General features: G+C 31.2%; 1 protein-coding gene and 1 long non-coding RNA gene across 2 annotated transcripts in view; one reads left to right on the top strand and one right to left on the bottom strand.

The window, feature by feature from the left end:
* The window catches only part of LOC126772533 (uncharacterized), a 29194-nt gene extending 27720 nt beyond the window's left edge, over window positions 1-1474 (bottom strand). The window contains exon 1 of the long non-coding RNA XR_007669671.1: window positions 1371-1474. This is a non-coding gene — a long non-coding RNA (uncharacterized LOC126772533). The remainder of the gene's footprint in view (window positions 1-1370) is intronic.
* Window positions 1475-1588: 114 nt separating this feature from the next.
* LOC126772517 (juvenile hormone-binding protein-like) lies at window positions 1589-8702 on the top strand. The gene is made up of 5 exons (XM_050492915.1): window positions 1589-1757; window positions 2155-2383; window positions 3522-3646; window positions 7317-7469; window positions 8443-8702. Exons 1-5 carry the CDS (start codon window positions 1700-1702, stop codon window positions 8604-8606), a joined length of 729 nt encoding a protein of 242 aa, XP_050348872.1. The 5' UTR covers window positions 1589-1699; the 3' UTR covers window positions 8607-8702.
* Window positions 8703-27587: the final 18885 nt, after the last annotated feature.

Genomic DNA, 27587 nt, shown 5'->3' with positions numbered 1-27587 from the left:
TTTTCTCGATATTTTCAGGATAAGACACTCGAATATTTGTTTACTCTTGTGGTAATGCTTTGTGGGGATTAACAAGCATTAGTACTTTGTAAATTGGATAAATGGGTGAGCCAGTGTAATTACAAGTGATATGACACCTTAGTGCTCACAGCTATCAAATTAACAATGTTAGAGATCGTAAGTGTCTAAATTTTGCTTATCTTCTTGAATCTGGGCATTTTTTTCCTTCTAGATAATAAAAAATCAGTTGTCGCTTAAATTACTAAATTGCTAATAACACTACACGAACTTCAATTTTACATTATTTTGGAATTCTTGTTTGATTTTATTAAACGTATCTAATTGAATGGATATTAAAATTTTACTCTATATTTGTACGAAATAATTAAGCAAATACTTTATTTTTATGATAATAAAAAGTCAAGTTATCCACTGTGAGTACATTATCGTAAGAGTCGAAAGTTATCAACACAACGGCCCCGATAGCGACGGTATTATTCAATTGTGAATGAATGGAAATGAATTTATTTTTTGACGACTTCCCTCTGTCATTTTTATGACTGGGTATCGTCACAAATAAAATACTTTCGACATCTTTTTTTTTAAATTATAACAATATGATATTGAATTGATATTTAAGGATTAACGGCCTTATTTATAAACGTTCATTAGTGGGTGATTAGTTGAACGGTGCTGTGTCATTCGTTCGTATGTCAAATCAATAATGACAGAAAGAGATAACTCAGTGTTTTACTGAACAGTCACTTAGCAAAGTTTATAAGTAAAACAATAATAATTTAAGTACTAAAGTAACGTTCAGATACTTTTTTTAGTAATATGCCTCGAACTAACTCTTTACTTTTTAATACTTATATCTATACCTTCAGTAATAGCGCTTCTCACCACTTATAGACAAAGGCTAATCTTCTCTTGAGGGTAAAGATAGAGTTAGAGAAGGAGAGAAGTTTGAAGCGACCTATCAAGCGATCTTCGCTTAAGGTAACTTTTAAATAATCTCTTATAGTATAAAGATAGGCTGTATATTTATTAGACGATATGCATACAAATTATTTATAAATATATTTTATAATATATGTAGGCGGACAGACTGATGAGCCACCTGGTGGCAAGTGTTCACCACCACCCACAACACCACATTGTTGTACGAATAAATATACGATTCCTTAATGGCTTTGATTCCTAATTGGTTCCTAATTGGCTTTAAGTATATTTTCCAATTTCACCGTTGCAAAATACCAAGCAATTTCAAAGTACAATAATTATGCAAACAAATCGAAAATTCCCATCCTTAGGCTTATGATTAAACAAAACAATTTAACTTTTAATAGATTTGAAAGGTCAAAACCTACATGTTCGGGGGTCAATTAGTTAAACCCAATCTCTTGCTTCGAATTTCAAATCAATGATGACAGAGAGAGAAATCAATATTTAACTAAACAACTGCTAAACAACGAGAGCGACAGACACTAGGCAATCGTAAGTTGCTTATTAATATTTATAATCCTTAGTTACTACGTATCTACCGGTCATGTGTGATAATATCTGACCTATGTATCGGAGTTATTTTCTTTATAACGATATTTGCACTGACACAATCATAATGTACATAAAGTGGACGTGTTCATAACGATACGTTTTTAGTTAGATATCAGTCGTTTGTTTGGTTTAAACATACAATATGGTGTTTTCAAGTGCATTGGTCCTTTTATTCGCCACTTGTGTTCTTTGTGATGGAGGTACGAGATTTTATATTTGAAATTAAATATATATATAATCATATTGATCTAAATTATTTGATAACGATCAAATCATATTTATAAAAAAAGTTTAATTCAATTAAATTATTGAATGGTTAACTTCAAATGATAAATACTAATTTATTAAATACTAATTTATCATTTGAAGTTAACCGATGACAGCACATTTTTGGAATAAATGATTTTCACAAATAATTGTAAACGATCATTAATATTGAATAAAAAAGGATGAGTTTCTTGAGCTGACCCATCAAACCGGAATACAACAGATCAAATATTGCTGTTTGTTGGTAGAATATCTGATGATTGGGTGGTACCTACTCAAAGCCCTACCACACAGTAAAGCTATGGATATAACTCCCTCTATTGTTCACAGGTTCACTGCTTATAGCTTGCGATATGGATGACACGGAGTGTCTAAGTAAAACCACACAGCAATTTTTGGAAAAAACATGTAAAGGCATACCGGAATACAACATAAAACCTATCGACCCGTTATTCGTGCCCAGCCTTGACATTAAATTGAGTGATAAGGCAGAAACGATATTACGTTACAAAAATCTCACAGTAACAGGACTGAAAAACCAGAAGTTTTCCGATTTCAAGTACGTTTTTAAGGGTCCTGAAATTTCATAAAAAACAATGGACAACATTTTACAAAGCAATTTTGGTATATATCACGAATAATTAATAAAACAAGAGAAATCTTCATTTTATAAAATATAATTTGAAAAACAACTGATTGAATTATTATATTGGTTATATTCGAAGCCGATGATTGTGGGTTCAAACCCGAGCAAGCACCACTAAATTTTCATGTGCTTAATTTGTGATTATATTTCATCTCGTGTTTTACGGTGAAGGAAAACATCGCGAGGAAACCTGCATGTGTCGAATTTCACTGGAATCCTGCCACATGTGTATTCCACCAACCCGCATTGGGGCAGCGTGGTGGAATAAGCTCCAAACCTTCTGCTCAAAAAGGGATAGGAGGCCTTAGCCCCGCAATGGGACATTACCAGTTACTGTTACTGTATACAAAGTTTTAAAAAATCTTATACACATGTTTTAAATGTAAAAATGTGTGTTGTTATATAGATAAATTTCGCAGGACCACTTGCGATACTGCTCTATTGATAATCGTAATCTGGTATCTTTTCTAAATTAACTATTAAACAAATATATTGTATAATGTATATACAAACACATACATGTATCACATAACATTATGTTTTCAAAAGATATTTTCATAAAATTAAAAAAGTATGCGATACTCATTTTTAATCTATATGATTTTTGTTATTTACTAAACTATTTCAAATTCTACTAAAGCTTTTTAAATTGAACAAGTGCTTTAATATGCCAAGATATTTAAAAAAATGATTTAAAAAAATGAATGATACCTAAAAAAATGATGTAGAAAGTCTGATAATTATTGTAACAAGATGGTTCGGTGAAATTTTTTTATAATACACACTTATTCATAATATATATATTATGAGATAAACGTCTTAAATGTATGAAATATTCTATATACACATAACACAGAGGGTTAGATATAATTATATATATACTTAGTAGGAATTCCGGACTACTACATTCGTAATAAAACGTACTATAGTAATTCCGTTGGCGTAACAAAGGCGCCTAAGCTATTACAGCCCTGTGCGTGTAATTTAATCTTAAGAATACACTTTGACATTGTATATTCTATTTATATATAATATTATTCAATTTCTACAGAATGAACACAAAAGACAAATCAGTTGTGTTACAAACTCGGGCGGATTTGGTCATAGTCGGAGACGTCACAATTGAACTGAACAAAGTATCAAAATCATTCAGCGGTGCTTATACAATTAAAGGAAGTAAGTAATATTTGAATGTAGGATCATCGACATACAGGATTTTATTTTTTTATAAAGGAAGGTGGACAAAGCAACTGGCCATCTAATATCAACTGGTTGCCTTTAGCGATACACTGTAAAGTAACATCCTATAAATGTTCCACGGCAACCTGTAAAATAACTTAGCCCGGGCAAACGCTAGCCTCTTCTAGTGAGGGGGTAGTGAAAGCCATCACAGTGGTCAATGCGAATTAGTGGCCCAACACAGACAGGGTTCCTCGCGATGTTTTCCTTCACCACCGGGTACGAGATGAATTATAACCATTACGATTCAACCACTGGATAATCTTGACTCAAACACTTGCACTGTAAGAAATGAAAGTAACTTTTAAAATAGTTTTATGAGGTGGCGTTAGATCTTTTAAGAGCTTGACATTACAACAGACTACGTCATTGCATGCTGCTTCTTGTTCCAAATAAACAGTTCTTTTCAGAACTATTCATTACTTCAATATAATAATATGATAACGTCATATATTGCGGCATGCGAGTGCTGTGTGTGTTCTTGTTGCTGTCGTAACGACGTACTACATAGTCAATAAGCTTCCAACCACGGAATCATTTAAAACGAAACACTGCAATTTGAATATTGTTGTTAATTTAACTAGTGAGCGAGTGAATGAAATGTTGAAAAACTCTCCAACCATGTCCCATCGGATTTGAGAGCTAGGGAGTATGACAAGTGCAGTTTTTTATCGGTAAATTATAAACACAGCTTCGTTTTAAAGGTTTCTCGGAGATCATTCATCATTCAATATAACTGTAGATATCACCTGTAATATATATGCACTCTACCCGTCACGGCTTCGCCCACAGAAAGTTATAAATAAAAATATATAATGCGTTAACTTAACGCGTTTGTGTTATCCTTAAGAGGTATATCATGAATATGTAATGTCTTGGTGTGCAAAGACGAAACGGATTTATTCGATGAAGGTGAAGATTTAAAAAAAACGCAGATAACTTTTTTTATTAGCCTCTTTATAATTAAACAAAGGTCCAAACATCAAATCTCTATGGCTTATAAATAATTCTCTGTTTGATGATAGTCAGTTATATCTTATATTATCAAATGATCAATTCTTGTATATATATACACAAGACTATGTCGGAAACAGCTTTAACGATTTTTCGCAAATTTTGTATTTCGATAAGTTTTTGCTTTAATGGTTTATTTATATAGAAAAATCTTTCCAGAGAAAACGCAATTCTTCACAAAAAAAAACTTTTTTATAACTAATTATTAGATCGATCATGTACTATATTGTTTAAGGTAATATCGTTTTTTAACAAAAAAATACAAAAACCTGAAATCAATATGTATTACAGTTTCTTTAATTATTTACATATTCAACTTCAATATCCAAAACTATGTAATTGGAACAAAATACGGACTTAATGCCTGAAGGCATTCTCTATCAACCAAGCCTTCCAGACAACCCTTAGGATAAATTAATACTATTATAAATGACGATTCAAAGTACTTGAATAATATATATTTTGATTATAATTTAATCGCATTATGAAATTTTAGAATCACTGTAATCAAATGAATTCATAAATTTTAATTGCCAGTTATAATTAACAAATGACAAATTAATGTGGATTATCAAAATATACTGGATAATAAATAAATCAAGTACCTAGATTTAGTTATTTGTAAATCTATGTGGTTACCAATACCAAGCGTTATCGCTATAACTATAATATATTATTTTATTTTTATTAAATAAATAAATAAATATTATCAAAGAGGTATAATAGCACCAGCGAGTTGGGGGTACAATGCTACAAGACAATCTTTTGAAATCGTGTATTTTCGTTAATTTGTATTAAGTCTTGTTTACATCATAATTAGTACGTTCTAATTATATATACTAACTGCCAATCCAGACTTCGTACGGATGAAAAAAATATCCTGGAACATGATCATAGTGACATATACCGGGTCCAATCAAAACACTCAAAATATTATCAAAATCAGTCCAGTTCAGTGGCATATACACGTACGAAGAATTATTTACATAAACATAATTTACTGTATTATAATATTTATACTATATTTATACTATATATAATAATTATACTATATTTTTGCTTGCATTGAATATATTATGTTTGTGTCGAAAAATGCAATAACTGAATTCAAATAAGAGAAACTCCAAATGTGTGTTACTTGAGAGCAACTATTTGTGGCGAACCCCGTCCAATCCGGACGTCAGCGATTAGTCTTCTGTCCTCAGTGAGGATTCTCCATTTCTCTAAAACCAAGTTATATGGTTAACTTAAATTAAAACGGTCACTAGTTAAATCTTTCATTTCTTTGAGTGCTTATTTATATGCATCTACTCGTCCTTATTACATCTGCTTAACGTAAAACATTTTCATATTGTATGTCGCTAGATGGCGTTACTTAGTTTGTTGATGTTTCTAAATCGTGCTCTGTTTTTTTTTTTTGTAAATAATAAGTAGGCATATTGTCAATGTTACATGATTTGATTAAATTTAATAAAGTTTCGTGAACGAGATAAAGATATTCTATTTAATTTGTCATTTAATCCCCTCGATTACTTCGGGTACATACAATATCTATCCTTATATGCGTATGTTGTTGATGTCAAACTTCTTTGCGAGGCTCAATACAAGATTACATAGATAAAGATTATACATAAGCATGGAATTAGAATTCGATGATCGTTTGGATATATATAATATGGTATTTTATAAAAACACCTTTGTTATTTAATTGGTAGGAAAGAGAAGCTAAACAGCGACTTGCCGGTTCTTCGCAATTAAACCGGCTATTATATTATAATAATAATAAATGTTTATTTACAGATAAATATCCATAGTTTTGTTAGTTAGTACAAACTTAAAAACTATGTTAGAACATATATTAACTATTATTTAACATACATAAGCGGTCTAAAACAACGAGTTAATACATGAAGTTTCCCCCATGTTTAACAAATAGATTATCCATTTTCAGCATCAATGTATTCAGGATACCGTTAGAATCTCCGCGCATCCTAGCCATTATAGACGCTGCTCTCTTTCTAATAATGGCATAGAAGTCATCCACACGGGCTTCAGCAAACATAAGTGATGGACTACAAAAGCGCGGCAATCCCAATACTACTACACGTTGTTGTGTTTTGATTTAAAGATCGAGTGACCAAATGTCAAAAAACACAGGCACAATGGACATAACTTCTTACTTTCCAAGCTTGGTGGCGCATTGATAATCAATTGTTAACATTTCTAACGGCGCCAATTTTTGAGGGCGATAGTAGGTAACCACTTAACATCAGCTCGCCTTTTTTCCAGATTCCTTACTTATAAATAAAAACAACCTTACAAGTCTACCTATTAATCCTAAATCATTTCCAAGCATGAATGTGATAAGCGAATGAGAAATAATGAGGCGATAATAATTCTTAATATAAACACCCGAATTAACCCTTAAGACCTTCTTAAGCAAAAAAGATATATTAGTCTTGACCGACGGGTAAAACACCCATCCATAAATCAGTACCGTGAAATGAAAGGCATTATCGTAAATCTGATAAATATATATTAAAATTTACAATATTTCAATATCACCATACAATAAATATTAATTCTATTACAGCTGCGTTGGGAACAGCTAAATATGGATATGATTTTAAGGTCGATGACAAAGGCGTTGAGCATTTCGAAGTTGGCTCCGAAACACTGACATGTCAAGCTGTCAATGAGCCAGAAGTAACTCTCAGCCCGGAACTGAGCCGAGCGTTAGAAGACGGTAAGGATTTAGAGTTTCTAGCTTTAGTTTATTAATAAAACATGAAGTAACAAATAAATATGTATTTTATATGTATTTATTATAATATGACAAGTGAAAATTTACTTTGAAGTGATTTATACATAGTCCTAGTAGTAATATTTATATAAAGTCGTAGTTACTGGTAGAGCTTTGTGCAAGCTCATCTGGGTAGGTACCACCCACTCATCAGATATTCTACCGCAAAACAGCAGTACTTTGTATTAATATGTTCCGGTTTGAATATTGAGTAATTATAGGCACAAAGGACATAACATCTTAGTTCCCAAGGTTGGTGGCGCATTGGCGATGTAAGCGATAGTTAACATTTCTTACAATGCCAATATCTATGGGTGTTGGTGCCCACTTACCATCAGGTGGCCTATGTGCTCGTCCGCGTACCTATTCTATAAAAAAAGGCCAAATACATGTCATTCACAAAAACAACTTATTATAATTGAATAAATAACAGTTTTTTTAATTTATTAGTCATTTGAGGTTTTATAGACCCATAAGTCTATAAAACCTCAAATGACTTCGTTTGGCGCAGCATAACCATGAAATTTTTTAATCAATCACTTTATAAATAACATACAAAAAACTAACTAAGTCCTATAACATATGAAAACACGATTCCTAAAAGTTTCTCTATATAAAAAATTAAGAACAACTCGTAATTTCACAAAAAAAAAAACCAGGTTTATTGAAACAACAATTAATGCTTTACAAACACCAATGAAAAAATAAAAAACGAGTACGAAGTAAATAATTTAAAGGATCGTAGCTTATTAAAGCCGTTATTCTAATTTTTCGATTACTTTATTGTATTTTTATTTTTATATATTTATAACACATTGCAATTATAATAACTAAATTAATTGCATTCAATTATAAAGTTACACTGTGTTACTTACACGACGATGAATACAACTATATTAATCTATTTATTTCACAGATAAAGACCTCAAGGAAAGAAAACATAAATATAACGCGAGACGAAAAGAAATTCAACAGAATGTTTTCTGTAAGATGGTAGAGCACGCATATATTACAGTTGTTCACAACATCCGAGCCGCTGCGAAAATTCTCCCTAAAAGTGCATTTTTAAAAGGAGTTTAAATTAAAATATTGTATTGACATTTTATGTTTTCACTTCAATAACTACTGTTCTAAAACGTATCAGTTATAAGCAATAAATGATATAACAAATAATAATTATTTTTATCAATTACAAAACAGTGAAATAATTAAGTTACCATATATCTTCAAAACAGCTTTTATTATATGTTGGGGATGGAAAAAACGTCAGGAGACCTGCGAAACTAGTCTAAGTTGTATTGAAATTGAATCGGGAATCGGGAACCTATCGTATATATTGTAGATTAGTAAAATTCGCCCCCTGGTTGAAGAAATTCTGCCACATGTGTATTCTCCGATCAGGGTGCATTGAAGTAGCCTATTGGAATAAACTCTAAAACTTCACCTTAAGGGGGCAATGAAACCTTTACTCAACATTGGCGGGATTGGTACAATCAATAAGTTCTACTTACGCAATTAAACTTAATACACTAGATTGTATTATCATTAACATCGATTTCGCTTAAATTTCAGTTTCATATTTGGTTTACCACACCAAGAAAATAATCAACTAAGACCAAACAAAAACTTTCTAGTAAATCTAAATCTATCTATAGATCTAAAAATATAGAATGAAATTTACATCAGTGTATTTATTTAAATATTTTTCGGTTTTAAAAGAGTATAATTTTTTTGCTAGAATATAAACAAATCTGTCACCATTATCAACAAAGTTTGTGTCATTTAAAAACCGACCTTATTAAAAGATGATAGAATTATTTTTGCCCTAATTGTATTAAGTAATAGCCTTTGACCTATACTTTTATGTAAACAGAATAAGACAGTAAATAAATTAATTACATTAATAGCTACTTTACAAGATAAGCAACACGAGTAATCCATCAAGTAACGTATCTGAATATTTATTACAAGCATAGCTTATGTTATTTCTTATTAATTTACAAAAACAAATACAATGTTGTTGCAGAATTCTTATAACAACACTAAATAATGTATGACATGCGTTTCAATCAACATATATTTAGCATCCAGGAGTGAAACTGATTTTATAAAAACCTCGAATTGGTCTTTTTAAAAATAGAACAACAAATCATATAAATGATGTAATTATCAAACTCTTAAAAACCCAAATAATACTTTCGAGCACACTTAACAAATTACAAGTCATACATATGAATAAAGAATTAATTACATTACCTTTCTGTCCACCGACAAAATGACGGTTTTTAAATTAGCGCCCTTCTTTATTTAACAACGCTGTTGTATGGATCAAGGAATCTCCTAACTATGTGATATATTTAAGTAGATTCTTACGAACATTATATCAATATAATAGATTTCGATATGAAACATCTATTAGCACCCTATGGGAGTAAAAACGACTTGTATGTCGTGACAGCAAACGGCAGACGCTCTCTTATGCCTCCAAGGCCTTTCCGCCGCCGCTCTCTACTCCCTTGTGTGTTGGAGCGTATACTATGTTACTATATATGATAATAATATATAATAACTACGCTTTAATAAATTGTTTCAATCAATTTCGTTGTTTAACATCTGCAAAGCATCGTGATGACAGTGACGACCAAATATTTTATCAATTTTGTTATTTATTTTCCCCGCAATTGATTACTCAACGTATTCTCCGAGGTGCAATGGAATTAACATCATAGCTAGATCATAACAGACATAGTTTAAATAATATAAGGTTCGTATTAATTATACAGATACCACATAAATGTAGGTATGTAAGCTCAGGTATACTTGGAGGTTGTGGAGTTAAAAATATTTACGATTCCTTATTGGTACGTCATAACTACATAATTTGTTATTAATTAAGTTACACGTGGACAGTATGAATAGCATTAAATTATATATATATATTAATGAAATAATCATAAGATTAATATTGTTGATATTAATCTTATGATTATATGATAATATTTATTGGCTAATAAACAATTAGAGCAAATTTAATCCTATCGTCTTTTAATAAGGGTGGGTTTTAAATGACAAATCTTGTTGAAAATTGTGATAGATTTATTTTATATTTTAGCAAATACATTCTCTTTTAAAGCTGAAAATAACTTACTGCTATAAATTTCATTCCATACTTTTTTTTAAAGTTTAAAAAGAAAGTTTTTATTTAATATCATCTGATTACTTTCTTTATATGGTGCACCAATTAATATAATTAACTACTTTAATTAAATATAATTATACTTATATTATTTTTATTATATATAAATAAAATGACGTAACAAGTGAACAGGGACCAAAGCCAGCAAAAATTCAAATCTGACCCAAGCGTTCCTAATACGCGATACGCGATCCGTTGTCCATATTTTACAATAACTTGTTCTGAGGAATATGCTGTAGTGCTTTTAGCTATAATATGATAATTAAAAAAAGGCTGATATTTCATAGACCTTTCATCTCTAAAGTGGCGCAGAAAGTGATTTATGTAAGAAATAAATGTATGTTTGAAATATGGGTGTCATGTCACAGAAGATGTGGTTTTCCCGAAAAGAAAATGTATTTATTATGCACCAAAAGATTTCTAACGTTCTAACAATAAAATATAAGAGCATTTACAGAAAATACCTAATATCAGCTCTAGATTATTAATTGTAAATATAATAAGTTATTTAGTTTTGTCTTAAAAATCTTTAGCAAAATAAAAAACACTAAGGTCATGTTGTGATTTTCTATCAAGAAAAATTTACTCTTTTATGATTTTGAACAAACAAAACTCACAATTATAATGTAGATATGCATACAATTAGCAATTTTAACTTTGATCTTGATTAACTCCTGCATAATTAAATTAAATAATGCAATTTTGCTTTATACCATCCGCTCTTAACCGCAGATCGTGAGATAAATCTTGCCCAGCCAAAATGATTCACGCACTTATTTTGAAATCGCAAAGTATCTTATTCTCACCGGGAAAAGAATAAAACCTGCATAATACTCATAAATTCTTTCACATTCACATCTGGAAACTAGGTGGACTGCGCTACAATCCTCCTCCTTAAAGGAATCTTTACGGAAAATTGATGGCTCTGGGCAACTACCACTGATTTTTCATATGCTCTAATCGTGTTTATAATTTATCTCGTGCTCGGCGGTGAAAGAAAACGGTGGAGAATCTGCCACATGAGTAACCTCAAATCTGCATTGAAGCAACGTGGTGGAATAAGATCTAAAGCTTTAACTAAAGTGAACAGGGGGCCTTAGCCCAGAAATGAGACATTAACAGTCTGTTACTTTTCTTTAAATAGTTTAAATACTTGGAATACTTAGTACATAAGCAGACATTTTGGGTTTGTTTCCGAAAGAATTGTTTATAGATCCTTATGTCTATGATTTTTACATACTTATTGTGGTTTGAGAATCATGTCGTGTTCTAAATATAAATTGTAAACGTAATATAAATTTATGTAAGTATGTTTAAATACCGTAATATTTTGTAAATTATTTGAAGCCAAGTAAATGGCCTATATTTATAATCTTTGGTAAATATGAAAGCGTCTAATTTGGCCTTAATACATAAGGCGTTAAATTTGTTTTATATAATAAATAAATGTGACAGACACAGAATATCAGATGTATAATAAAGTAATGTATTAGTATTGAATGAATTTATAATGAGGAAGTACAGTACAGTAACAGCCTGTATTGTATAACTACTGTTCGGCCCTATATACTCGCTGCTATATACGTTCGTCAATTGTATACATATTTATTTATTTTACTCTATTTTTATTTATTGGTTTTCCTCATTATATATATTGATATTATATCAGCTGATGATATTATATCAGCCGAGATGGCCTAGGGGTTAGAATGCGTGAATCTTAAACGATGATCGTGGTTTCAAACTGGGCTAGCACCACTGAATTTTCATATGCTTAATTTGTATTAATAATTCATCTCGTACTTGACGGTGAAGGAAACATGGTGAGGAAACTCGCATGTCTCTTATATCAATGAAATTCTTCCACGTGTGTATCCCACCAACCCCTTCTCTTCAAAAAAAAAAGGAGAGCAGGCTTTAGCCCAGCAGTGGGACATTTACTGAGTTACTGAGACTATTTATATAGTTCACATAAGTGCCTCAATTAAAATACATGGCCAGACAAATTCAAGGATATTTGCTAGTGTTAGACTAATTGTTATCTATTCAGACTAAGCAATTATTCTTATAAATACACTTATTTAATTTTAATTATAAATTCATTGAATCTTTACACTGGGTTGTTCTCTAATAACATTGAGGCGAGAAAATTAGAGGAAGAAATTAAAACACGATTTTTACACGTGAAAAGTTTCGAACGAAACTTTTTGATCCAATCGAAAGTTAATTATAAAAACAAAACGTTATTTACTCTGATCACAAGCAGTGAGGTTTCATTTCAAAGAAATATTATTCTTTACAATTGATTTAACATATATTTAACACTGGTTTTACCGTGTACGCGTGTTAGGGAGGAGAGAGTTTGTTAAATATAAAAAAGTTGCGTATGTCCTTCCTTGGGGTTTAAGTTTGTTTCATACCAAATATAATTGAAATCATTTCTATGGCTTAGCCATGAAAGCATGACAGACAGACTTAGTAACTTTCGCATTTATAATATTAATAATTAATATAGCTGATAGACATGTCAAATTTGTAAATAATTGATATGTAGTATGGGTTTCTTATATTATTATATCAGACGATGTAAAAAAGACCCATTGATACACGTCATAATATTCACATTGATTGTGAAATGAAGAAAATATTAATATTTGTTTGTTTTATACATCAGAAATAAAAGACCCTTCTCATTGAGCCAACGTTTCTGAGTAGGGTATAACTTAGCGAATATTTTGTTTTCTATTACGTATTTTAATTATGACTCGTAGTGCCTGTAGGGGTAATTGAAAACAAATATTGTTAAAATATGCATATATTTTAGAAGATTACTAAAACTACCAATTAATTCCTTAAAGCAACAATAACGGAATGAATACAATATATTTGTTATATCTTTACTGATATAATATGTGGGAAAGTGAGTTTGTTTGTTTGTTTATTCGTTTGCTTGTTATGCTTCCAAGGCTTACCTAGTTAAGTACGACTTACGATACGAAGTACGACGTACGACGAGCCAAATTGTATTTTTAAAAACACCTTCGAACAAATTTAGATGCTCTGTTTAATTAAATTTTCAAATACATATTTCTTACTGTCTAAACTCTAAATGTTATAATTCCCACGAATTTACTTTCTCAGCTATGCCACCCAGTAGAACACTCAATAGAGATTAGCCAACTGCGCAGGAGAAATTATAGTGCACAAATGTGTGCGTAAACACAGGTGCACACTCTATTTCGACGGAAATCCGACACGACCGGAAGGAGCTCAGGCGCAGGCTTTACGTGCTTTCCGAGGTACAGGAGTGTACACACTTCCAACTTTCAGACTCCGGGATGCTACTAAAAATTTTCTGACAGATAAACCCAATAACGATTTATTGGCCCGACCTGGGAATTGAACCCGGGTCTGAGGCCTTACATCAAGCCACTAGACCAACGAGGCATTCAACTGGTTGCATAACTACCTACTCAACTAATCGTCATGAAACTTTGCATGCACGTAGTCAGGGGTACAGAAAAGGACAGAGCACCAAACATTTCCCCCTCCTCCTCACACGTGGATGAAAACTAGTAAATATAATTATATATATAGGTAAATATAAATAAGTATTTAATAAATAACCCTATTATGTGTACAAACTGTTTTATTTATAACAATTAGTAATTGATTTATCAATAAATAAAATAAAACAAAATCGCATTTCACTTAGTATGACACTGTTTGTTTGGGTCGCTGGGTGACTGAGTTCGATCGGCACATTCGTGTGCAAAAAGTCTCCCGGACCCGACCGTATTGCTAACAGAGCTATCTAACGATTTCCAAATCAACTACTCTGTCTCCTGGTACTAATCCACAACGCCCTTCTGGCAGGATGTTCCTGATTCAGTCGAAAGTCAGTCACGGTAATATCAAATATTACATAAAATTTAGCAAAAATCTCGAAATATTCCCTTTAATCACAAACTTTGTCCATAAATATGTCAGTCAACACACAAAAGAAAAGAAAGTTTTTTAGTTGATTAAAGGTGTAAAAACGTATCATGTTTATTAAAATCTATTTATATGTCGTTACAATTTTAACTTGAAAAAAAAAGTATCCTATCAATTCCACTTAATCCACCATTCCATTTAGGATTACAGATGAAATTATTTAATTTATTTCCAGACATATAGAGATCCCGCACCACCGTTAAACGATGAATTGTAAATGAATTGCGAGTGAACGTTCAAAAACCAGAGCGGCTTACCACGAGCTTAACCCATGACCTTTGACAAGTTTAACGTGGACTGGAGATACTTCATATTGAATGATACTTAAATTCAAATATATTTTTTAATTCATTTTGAAATAAATTCAATTATTTTAATGATTTTGAAAAATGTAACCAAAATATAAAAACCGAAACCGAACATTCCTTTCCTATCCTAATTTTGGCCGAAAATTTTAGCGATATCGAATCTTATGTAGTTAAAAGTTAGTACATTATTTACTATATAATCTAATATGTTTCTCAGCTGAGTAACAGGTTCATCGATAACATTATATAAAATACTCGGATAATATAATATAATAAAGAGGTTAATTTTATTTGTTTATTTTTTCACGGATTCACGCTAAAACTCACAAATCCGTGATATAAAGAGTCTGACCGAATCCCAATAAGATCACTTGCCACCCAAAAATAATTATGGAAATAAAAACATGACACATAAAATACCAAATTATAAACTGATGGGCTACAACAAAAGCACAGAGAACATATCCTTTTTTATAGTATAGGTTGGCGGACGAGCATATGGGCCACCTGATGATAAGTGATCACCAACGCCCATATACATTGGCATTGTAAGAAATGTTAACCATCGCTTACATCGTCAATGTACCAGCAACCTTGGGAACTAATATGTTATGTCCCTTGTGTGGGACTGTGGAGGTAAGACAACATAATAAAAAAAATCCGATTAATATGGAACTATCATATTATTTTAGTTTATAGTTTTTGGTCGAACATAGTGTGTAGGTATAGTATGTCAAAATGTTGCATATTTTTTGTGTTATAGCTCAATCTGCCAACGAAGTCGAAGAAAAAAATTGCAATCATTTCGAAACGTCGAGCGAACTAAAAAAGTATATTTGTAGGGAGAAAATATGGACCAACTTTTATAGAGTTCGGTCAAACAGGAAAAACTCTGCTAATTTATAACGGTTACTATACGTTCCCGATTCTATTCCCATCCAACTTCGACAGTACCGCAACAGGACCATTGTGTCACTAGGAAAACGGTTAACTAGCAACAATTTCGATTCGATTGCGAGTGACAATTTTTAGTGTAATTATCCTCAGGCGCCAATCCTAAAAATATATAAATATATTTATTTTTAGATAAAATATAACTTTTACGGTTAAGTTCTTTAGATTGAATCAACTAAACCTTATGCATTACTCTTTGTGTGATAAACCATAAATAATATTCTTAAAGGACAATGCCTGAAACTCTATAGAACTTTGCACCAGTCTCAAAGTCGATTAACAGAAGAACTAAAATTAATTTAAATGTCTTCAGAGATGTTTGTCTATTTGTAAATCTAAAAACAATATTCACGTTTAGGTTAAATTATTATTTAAAAACGATTTGGTTATGAGGTGATGGATTGTATTGTTTTAAATATATCTATTGTAATACTTCAGATTCATCTTTTAAAAGACAAGAAAGTAACAATAGCTGTATTGTAGCAAATAAACAGACTGTGTCTGTTGAGAATAGTGGTGTGATGATAGCGCAATTGACTCTAGGACAGCAAGTAGATCAAGTTGACAGTGAACAAAAACGAAAAATGGTTGATATTATAGGAACAGCAATAGATAACACAGATAAAGATAAAACAGTTGGATCTTAGTACAGAGAAGAAAAACTACTAGTAACAGTAAACAACGCCTGGCAGGAAAAATGGGTCGAGGAAATAGTACAGATGACAAATTTCGAGCGGCAGATCGGCAAGTGCCTATTTTTATAAGCAATGTACACAAGGATACACTGGAAACTGATATTGTTAATTATATACACAGAAAAACGCAAGAAAAAATAACATTACAGAAGATTTCGATTAAAAAACAAGGCTCGCACAATGCATATAAATTCAATGCATATAATATATCTCAATCAAAACTTCAAATGTTTTTATATAACAAGCTGTGGCCTCAAGGTATAATTTTTCGACGTTTTATTAATTTTAAACCAAAATCTTGGTTAAGTGATGTTCGTGTTGATAACGGCTCAATAATAAACCACTAATGGAAATCAAACCATGCACATTAGTAACTTTTAATTGTAAAAATGTCAAGCGATCGATTGATAGTGTCAGGCAATTATGTTTAAATGCGGATATAATCGCACTTCAAGAAACATGGTTTTTTCCTGATGAGCTCTCGTTTCTAGACACAGTTAGTTAATGAATTTAGTAGAACAGGCTCATCTGCAATAGATAGAACAGCAGGAATGGTGCGTGGACGGCCCTATGGTGGTGTCGCACTGCTTTGGCGGAAAAGCATGTTTGATAATGTGTCACTCATTCAATGCGATGATCCCCGAATTTGTGCTGTAAAAATAATAGTAAATAATAAATCGATACTAATTGTGAGTGTGTATATGCCAACGGATGAAGCCAATAACTTAATAGATTTTATGGACTGTCTTGGTTCAGTAAATGCGATAATTGAGAGTAATTATGTTGAGTGTTGTTAAATATTAGGCGGCTCATCCATCAGAGAGATTTTGTAATGAATTGTTATCAGTTTGTGATGATTTACAATGGACCTGTATAGATATGAAATTATTACAATTTCAAGCAGATACTTATATGTTTATTAGTGATGTACACGGGACTAGGAGATGGTTAGATCATTGTATAGTAACTAAAACGGCTGAGAACTCAGTAGTTAATACTTATGTTAGATATGATGTATTATGGTCTGATCATTTTCCATTAGTAATTGAATGTAATTTAGATAATATTATTAACATTAAAAAACAAAATGTCAAATGTAATAATCCAGTAATTTAGAATGAAATGTGTTCGGAACAAGTTCGTGCTTACAAAAACAAATGTCATGAAAAATTACGACTTATTGATTTCCCAGATGACTTTAGAACTTGTAGACTATGAATGTAATAAATTAAACCATAGACTAGTCATAGATAAAATGTACATGATGTTATAACTTCTATAAGTGAGTCGATCATTCAATGTCAGGAAAGAAAAACACTTAAAAAACATAAAAAAGTTATTGGCTGGAACAGACATGTAAGCGACGCGATTGTGAAGCCCGGAAATAATTCTTACTATGGATTAATAATGGAAATCCTGTTGCGGGTCGTTTATATGAACAAATGTGTGAAGCTAGGGTATTTAAATCTCGTCTGAAATGGTGTCAAGATCATCAAAATCAAATTAAGATGGATATTTTAGCTTCACATCATTCGAACAAAGACTTCCACACTTTTTGGAAACACTCAAATAATCTAAACAATAAACCTGGCATTCCCGTGAGCGTTGATGGCGTTAGTGATTCTATAGAGATAGTAAATATTTTTGTAGATCACTTTTCTGTTAAATCGCCTCTAGGTTCTGTAAAGTCTACACTTAATTCTCAATCTGGAGATAAAATTAGAATAAGAGTTACCGCCTTTGACATTGCACAGATAATAAATAATTTAGCTAGAGGTAGATCTCCTGAGGTCATGATGGTCTCAACGTTGAGCTTCTACAACATGCTGGTCCTCATTTGCCCAGAATCTTGGCAATGTTATTTTCCTTTTGTCTATCTCATGCATTTTTGCCAAGTAATATGATAAAAACAATAGTGATACCTATTATAAAAAATAAAACGGGTGATAGTTCAGATAAGAATAATTATAGGTCTATATCACTAGCTACGATAATTTCCAAAGTTTTTGACAGTGTACTCAACAATCAAATTAATAAATATTTTATGCCACATGATAATCAGTTTGGTTTTCGATCTGGTCTCTCGACTGAAACTGCAATATTAAGTTTAAAGCAAACTGTAAAATACTGTACGCACCGTAGAACACCTATTTATGCATGTTTTCTCGATCTGTCGAAAGCATTTGATTTGGTTGCCTATGATATCCTTTGGACAAAGCTGGAACAGACACAAATATCACCAGAGGTTACTAGAATTTTAAAACATTGGTATAGCAATCAAATTAACAATGTCAAATGGGATGGAGCGCTATCTCGATCATATAGTTTGGAATGTGGGGTAAAATGTTTGCAAGGAGGGCTAAGCTCACCTACGCTCTTAAATCTTTATATTAACGAGCTCATTGATATACTCAGTAACCAGCACGTTAGTTGTCATATTGATGAAGTTAACGTCAATAATATTAGTTACGCTGATGATATGGTTTTGCTTAGCACATCAGTTTGTGGTCTAAGAAAATTATTAGCAACTTGTGAAGGCTATGCCAAAACACATACTTATATATAATGTAAAAAAAGCATGATAATGATATTTGAAAGTGGTAATAAATGTCCAAAAATAATACCTTCGGTAAAAATTAATAATCTGAGCTTGACTCAAGTTTTCCAATTTAAATACCTTGGACATATACTAACCACCAGTCTCAAGGATGATAATGACATTGAAAGGGAGAGGAGAGCATTGTCAAAAAAAGCTAACATGATTGTCAAAAGATTTGGACGTGCTTCAAGGGCTGTAAAAAAAAACATTATTCCGCGCTTACTGTATCTCTTTTTATACATGTAGTTTGTGGGCTAATTATACATTAAAATCATACAATGCTCTTCGTGTTCAGTACAATAACGCCTTTAGATTGCTGATGGATTTGCCTCGCTTCTGTAGTGCTTCAGGAATGTTCGCTGAATTGAATATAGACTGTTTTACGCATTAATGCGAAAAAAGTGTGCGTTCTTGGTTCACAGGGTGCGGGCCAGCTCAAATAAAATTCTAATCATGGTAGCTAACAGACTAGACTGTATATTTATAAACCGCTGTTGTAAAGTTTCGGCTGGGCCAGTAACTTGTGTAAGTAATAGATAGTAGTGTTTATTTTATTTTTATTGTAATTTTGTAAACGAATCTTGTTACTTAAATAAATAAATTATTATTATTATTAATGCCGTTTATCGTGTCAATGCTATCATAGAGGAATAAGGGATTCGTCTATAATAGTAAATAAGTAACTCAGAACATACCTGATACAACGCTTTCCATTTTGCGAATATTTTACAATGTATATTGTAACGAAGACACGACATGTTTTAGCATCCAGTTCAGGCAACAATTTATGGACCTCAACATCATTAATCGCAAATAATAATGAGAATCTTTAGGAATAAGCGAGATCGAATCTGTAAAAATAAAAAAGCAAAAGTAGTCAGCAAGTTGTATCAATAATAACACGACAATAAACAAATCAGGCGTATAAAGTAAACACAAACTTCTATATTATCTACACATACCTATATAAATTCTCAGAGAGCCTATCTAAGTATCTATCATTACTGTCACTTTGCCATTAAGCATAAATATATTACCAAATTAACAATCAAAAATTAAATCCTTCAATTACGGTTCGTTACATGACGTGCGATATAAAAAAAAATATTAAATTTAAGACAAGATGTAGTGTGCATAATGTGTGTAGTATGCATAATGAAATTGACGCATAAAAATCGTTATTTACATACATACATTACTTATATTACAGCACATTATTACATTACAGTACATTATAGCACATGTATGTACTTATTTGAAAGATGTTAGAATCTTTACATACTATTTTTAGCAACAAAACTCTTTCTAATTAGTTAATATTAAGAAATGCATCAGCGTTCGATCGAAAAACGGGAAATTTAACAGGGGTCAAATAAAATATTTTTATTCACTAACCACAGATCATCACAACCTGAGAGGCGTTTACAGAATCACGATTAAAAGTATAAATTTTATATGATTGTTTTATTCATTTATATTTTTAATATTGAAATGAATGCGCTGAGGCGTAATCTGACATTGTCATTTATGATAATGATGTACGTTGTCAGCTTAAATTCAATTTAATTCGTTTGTTTAATAAATCAAAATATCAGTCGTCATCTTGCAGGATTAAACTCTGAATATACCGCTACACATCGAAACAAAATTTGTTGAAATGAATCGAAGGGAATCGAAGTCGTTTAATTTTTCTATTCAAATATTAAGTACATTTGTTAAGTTTTTACTCATTTAAATATGTTACAAAAAAAATTGACGTACCGTTTGAAATTTAAGCGTTTCTTGATTTATACAACGATAAACAGATATATTTTTTATATATTTTATTTATATTATCACGAACAGGATACTGGACTAGGTATTTTGTTAGGGTGGCTTACAGAATTATGAATTATCCAAAACAACCAGGAAGATAGATTTGACGCCTTATCTGGGTGCTTAAGAAATGAGAATAGGAAGATGAGCAACTTAACACAGTTAATAGATACTGTGACCGTACCGGTCAGTTTTGCAGTATTTTTGTTACTGTATTAAATTAAATGTATAGTTACGAGAAGCACCGGTAAGAAACTCAATAGTTACTCTTTTACATCAATTTATAACGTAACGTATAACATACATATTAATTAGTTAATATTTATCCTGCATGAAAAACTGCATGCTTTTTACCATATAAATTTCTGCAGTGGAGCACTCGAGATAATCCTTCTAAGACGACTGATGTCTGATAGAATTGTTAAAGGGATGTTTGTCCAGCGATTAGTCTCATAAACTATGAAGGCTAACTTCAGAATACGATGCAGTCGTCATGCTGGATGATACACACAATTGTTAACTTAATCCCACATAAATCTGTCGAGCTGGATGATTGATGGTTAAATTGATTGCCCCTGTCGATAGTTATAGTATAATTATATTATAACGAATCGAGAAATCCAAGAGTCGTATAATGCCTTCGTCACACATTCAGCTTTTATATCGTAAATAACCAACAATAATACTTACATTTTGATTTTGTATCCGATTAGAAAACGACCAGTAACTCATATGTAAAAAAAACGCGGTATAGTTTCCACTAAACGAAAAAATAAAAATTCTTAACATAGACAAAATAAATAACACACATTACTCTCGTCCCTGCTTGTAGAATTTGAATAAAAAATTATGCATACGGGTCAAATTTTACTCAAATGCTATGTAAAGGAATGTAGGTAGTAATGTTTTTTTATGAAAGGTCAAAATCGTATGAATATCTTAAAAGGAATTCCATATTAAAACAGGACCTGATTATGTATTTTTTTACGGAAACATGCCTTTGTTTTCTAAACATCCTTTTGGAGTAATATGTTAAATAAATTTGCGTGCTTAAATCAACAGACATAACTCTTGAAACGTGATAAAGGTTGAGACGTAAGTCGATGAACGGATGTTCAGTTCGATGGCGTCAGCGGCGTATACGATCGAACTTCGAGTATATTATATTAAATCAAGTGCATACAAAAATTACACATTTTTTGTCGACAACGAAAATGTACAGGTTTCAAATTCGGCTATTTATTATTGTATAATAACATAACTTAAAACAGGAATAAATTGACAGTTTGAAAATATTTACGTGTAAAGCATTAAGTGAGATAAGATTTAATTTTCGATTATAAATCCGTCACTTTAAATCGATTAGGAGTTAAAAATGTTAAAATCATATTTTTTCAATATAATTACTATTTTATAAAAAAAACGAAAACATCAGACCATTTGGGTACCATCTTCCAACAACAAATCCCTAGTGATGAGGATTTAGTGATTTAAATAAGTTATTCTACTTCCCTGGCTGTTACACTTATAGTCACCATCATATAAATCTCCTAAATATTTAACATTTTTAATATATACTTTTATCATTAGTATTGTACGTGAACAAGTGATACGTTGGTTCAAAAAGAGTAGCCATGACTGACTTATGTACTAAAATGGTATTAAAAAATATTTGATCTATGCAAAAAAATGATAAGAGGCGTGGTAGATTTGAACATAGTTTGTTAGATGCATTTCCTCTGCGTTTTGGGGACGTTGACCTGTTGAAACACAGCAATACACTAGGACTTTGTGAACGTTGTAAGTTGTCCAAGCGCTGTTGCCCGACTATGACGGAGTTTCAGATATACGAAATCGATTCAAAATCTTTAGAACTTTGGAAATCGAGTCTGGTGGGAAAAATCAAGTAAGGTAGTAATTCCATTTTTGTGACAGAGCATCGCGCAATCGAGTTGAGTTGCAACAGCATATAATTTTTTATACAGATTTTTTTATTTACTTTAATAGTTGGGAAAGTGAATGCCGTGAAAGGATCATTTAGGTGTTATTGATTGAATGTATTAAAGGTTAAGTGTTGTAACACTACTTAACCTATTAAGGTTAAAAAATTAAATTTTATACGGAACTAAGTTCCCTAATTAGAATTTATTTATTAATTCTTAATCCCGTTTGAAGTGCCGGGACCTGTTTTCAAATGTTTTAAAGACAAGACATACAAGATTGGACGAAAAGCCATAGGACCAGTAAATAAAAGCGGCATGTGCTTAAGAGATGTATATGATAAGATGCTTGCTCGTTTGAAAGGTGTAGTGTCTTAAAGTCAAATTTTACGCAATAAATTTTAACAACACCAGCCTTAAATACCATCTAAGCAATAAAGGTGGTATTAATTATCATTTATTCGAAATATATATAAATTGTCTGAGATGGCGTAATGAGTTAAAGGTGCTTAATTATAATTAATTAATTCCTTAACTCGGTACTTAATGAAAACACAGTACACCAGCATGTGTTCGATACAATTAAATTAAAAATGAAATTGGTATATTCCGATTGGTATTTTGAAACAATAAGTTACTCGTAGTGTAATGCTTCTAATATTTAATAGAGTTCGAGTTTAAATATCAACGCAAACGTCATACATTTATTATTATTATGTCGTTTATAATTTTATTTTTTATTCAGGTAACATTAACAAACTATAAATTAAGGAACAAAAAAGGCGTTCCTTCAAAAAAAAGTCGAAGATCAAAAATACACGAATTAACACGAAATAATTTACATGCACAACTAAACAATGTTAAGACGATCAGATATGGCTAGCTAATCTTAAGTTCGTAAAGGCTTGTGAGAGAAAGGAACATTTTAAAGAATACATAGGAATGATGAAATATAATAACCTTGAGAATGATCAAATTTGCTTTCGAACCCATATTATTTTTGGTAAAATTTATAGATTATTGCCATGGTAAAACTTTACAATATCATAAAATAATAATAATAAATTAATTAAAATTCATTATAAAAAAGGGTCACTTATATTATTAGCTTGCGTTGTATTTACAACAGTCATCAATATAAAATAGAAAAAAAAAACAAATAATAGAAAGAAAATCACTAACCAGACGTTTGAATTAATATGCTTTAGCCTAACATTCTATTTAATCTTGTAATATAAACATTAAAATTTTGTTTTTAATCTTAACTACTGATTCCCTTGTTGGTTCTCGGTGTAATCTTCGTTAGAAACCGGTGGATGATCTTGTTAACTCACGATTTTAAGTGCTGTAGGAGCCTACGTATATAACATGTAAGCACATATTTATTTGAATTGATCTTGACTGATTTAGGATAAATACTTAAACTTTGTACATATTTTCCAATGGAGGGTAGTGAAGGTTATTCAACTTTCAATTCATATCTGAAGTTTTAAAAGGCAAATTAAAGCAAATTAAGTCGTTAAATTACACAAAGTTATGAAAAATTAATTGCAAAACGACAAAAGGAATAAGTAACCACGCCCGTAGTACCTGTTATTCGATGCAATTTTTTGCTTTTTCTACGCATGAATGAGCTGCTTTATATTCACGTAGTTATATCGGTATCTATAACAAGCTATGAATTATTAATTTATGCAACCATCAAAATTAAATCGGTGTGATATATTAATATCATCACCACATTTTAATTATAAAATTTATGATTAATATGACAATAATGTAATAAAATATCGATATATTTAATTTGTCGGTTCATTTTAAAAACGGGCCAAGTTAATATTCCACAGATAAAAAATACTGCTACAGATATATAAAAATAATTCATTATACGAAATATTTAATTGATTATTTTTCTTTTGCAATTGAATTTATATGCTGCAAAGTTCAAGGACTTATTCATTACTTCTCGAGATATTTAGATACTCTTCAATACTTAACTACTTATATTTATAGATATTTTTTTATAATCGTTTTAGAATTGTACGAGTTTTTATAAACTTTTGAGCAACTTTTAAGTGTTACATCATCTAGTAGTTTATTGACACTAAAACTTAAAATTATATACTAAAACTATTTTTTTTTTTAAATATTCTAAAATAAGGAACTTATTTTATGGTACTAAGAATATATATTTATTAAATAAGCTCTAAACCTTTTCCTCAAAAAGGGAGAGGAGACCTTAGCCCAGGAGTGGGACATTAACTGTTACTGTAAATACTAGCTGCTCGTCCCACGGCGCTTACTTTCAATTTAAACGATACAAAGACCGACTCAAAAAAAAAGATATTCATCAAAATTGGTAGAGCCGTTTGGGAGGACTTTAGTGACTATATTGTTAAAGTAGATGCTTAAATGCAGCAATTTCGGGCGTTTGTCAGAGTAAAAGATTTAGATTTAGAAGGGAAACACGTAAAGGTAAGATAAGGTTTAATTAATACTTCGAAATAAGACGAATAAGTGACTTTTTTATGAACAACTTTAAATCAATTTTCCATTTATAAGAAATATTATCTTATCGGTATTTTTATAAATACAAATTTAACAAATGCTATGATATATATTTATATAGAAGACAAATAAAAAAATAACCGCTATAAATTAATATAATTGGCCCCCTGATCACTGCATCACAGAAATTACCGATATTTGACAAAGTATTTATTTTAACAATCAATTGTGAACTTTGGTTAATTTTATCGAAACATCTACCCACGAAAATCACGCCAAATGTAATTAACACGAACGTTGAAGATAAAGTCATCAGTCTCATGTGATATGATAACATGAGATGCGAGCAATTTGATAATAAAACAAATCACGAAATCAACATTAAAAAGGCAATATAAGTACCGAATATTGAGTTGAAGGTTAATTGACTTTGACATGAATTTATCACGTCTCTAATATAAAAATGTTTGAACTGTTTATGTCCCACCACTGGGCTAAGGTCTCCTACTTATAAGCTGAAGGTTTGAAGCTTATTCAAGCTGTGGACACACGAGACAGATTTTCATCTGACACATGTAGGTATCAACTCGTTTTCTTAGCATGAGATTAATTACAAATTAAGCACAAGAAAATTCGGTAGTGCTTGCCTGAGTTTGAATCCGCAATCATCAGTTAACATTCACGTGTTCTAACCACTGGGCCATCTCACCTAATAAATGTTTCATAATAAACAATTAAATTGATTTAAAATTTTAGTAATGTTCGTTTCTTTATCATTATTACTCATTGATATTAGGCGTAGTGCAATACACGCCTATACCTGAATACTTAGGCAACAAACTGATTACACGGCCGGTTTTTAGAGATCAGTGGAGCGAATTAATGTGCAATTTAATAAAAACGTTTTTCCAGGAAGTAATAAATATAATGATATATTCGTGTTAATTTATTTATTTGTGTTAATATGAAAATACCTGATATCAAAAGCAATTTTCACGACCAAAACTATTTTATTTTTAATTATATATTAATTTATTTTGTCACCAATCATTGGTGGCCCATTTTATCATCTAACTGGCTAGCGCCATCTTCTTACACTGTCAACGCGCCACAAAACATGAGACACAAGACACAAACATAAAGACACAAGAGACGTAACATCTTAGTTCCCAAGGTTGGTTCTGCATTTACGATGCAAGATATGGTTAAAATTACTTGTAAGTCGGTCGGTCACTGCCGACCAATTTAGACAAATACACACACACAGTCCACACAATCTACCAACTTATTTGAAAAAACGTACACATACTTGCCATTTCTTTAATGTTCCTTTCCATTAGATCCCAGAACAACGTTCGCCTCATTCAAAGCTTATTAGTTTTGCTTGTGTTAGCGCTAATGTTACCATAAAAATAAAATCGACGAATTCATTTCAAATTTCCACGTGACGTAATATGTACTAAATTATCATAACTAAAGGTCCATTATATTCATAATTGAATTTAATATCAATTAACTTAGAACTATATTACATGATATTACATTGATAACTTGTTTCCACCCGAGCGGGAGGAAAGATGTTAGGTATTCTATGTACTTTTTTGTACCCCTGAAAACGTGTGTACTAAATTTGATGATGATCAGTTCAGAAGTTAAGATGTTAAATGGTAACAAACAAATAAACTCACTTTTCCATATATAATAATAGTCTCATGTACCAGTAAAACTTATATTTAGTGTCCGATAGAATAACTAATAGATACCACCCAGCCAAGCGGCTGCACAAAGTTCTGCCACGACTTTTTTTCCTTATTTCCTGGGATATTTAATTATGGTCAGACTATAATCTTCAACGAACATATAAATATATATAGTATTTTGTTTAACTGCCTCGTTGGTCTAGTGGCTAGATATAAGGCCACTGATCCCGAAGGTGCTAGTTTCTAAACTCAAAGTCGGGCTGATAAAAAATTACTGAGTTTTTCTATCGAAGATTCGTAATAGCAGCCCAGAATCTTTAAGTTGAAAGCGTGTACACTTCCGCTGCTCG

Source organism: Nymphalis io, chromosome 12, assembly GCF_905147045.1.
Source record: "Nymphalis io chromosome 12, ilAglIoxx1.1, whole genome shotgun sequence".
In the NCBI taxonomy this organism is placed as follows: Eukaryota; Metazoa; Arthropoda; class Insecta; order Lepidoptera; family Nymphalidae; genus Nymphalis; species Nymphalis io.
The sequence above is the reverse complement of the archived record's forward strand: the minus strand, read 5'-3'. Positions and strand labels throughout refer to the sequence as shown.

What these genes read in the sequence shown, in the direction of transcription:
- LOC126772517 (XM_050492915.1), top strand. Translation starts at nt 1,700, where the DNA reads ATGGTGTTTTCAAGTGCATTGGTCCTTTTATTCGCCACTTGTGTTCTT. An exon ending in TTGTGTTCTTTGTGATGGAG is followed by an intron (nt 1,758 to 2,154) that starts GTACGAGATTTT and finishes TATTGTTCACAG; the next exon opens with GTTCACTGCTTATAGCTTGC. An exon ending in GAGCCGAGCGTTAGAAGACG is followed by an intron (nt 7,470 to 8,442) that starts GTAAGGATTTAG and finishes TTTATTTCACAG; the next exon opens with ATAAAGACCTCAAGGAAAGA.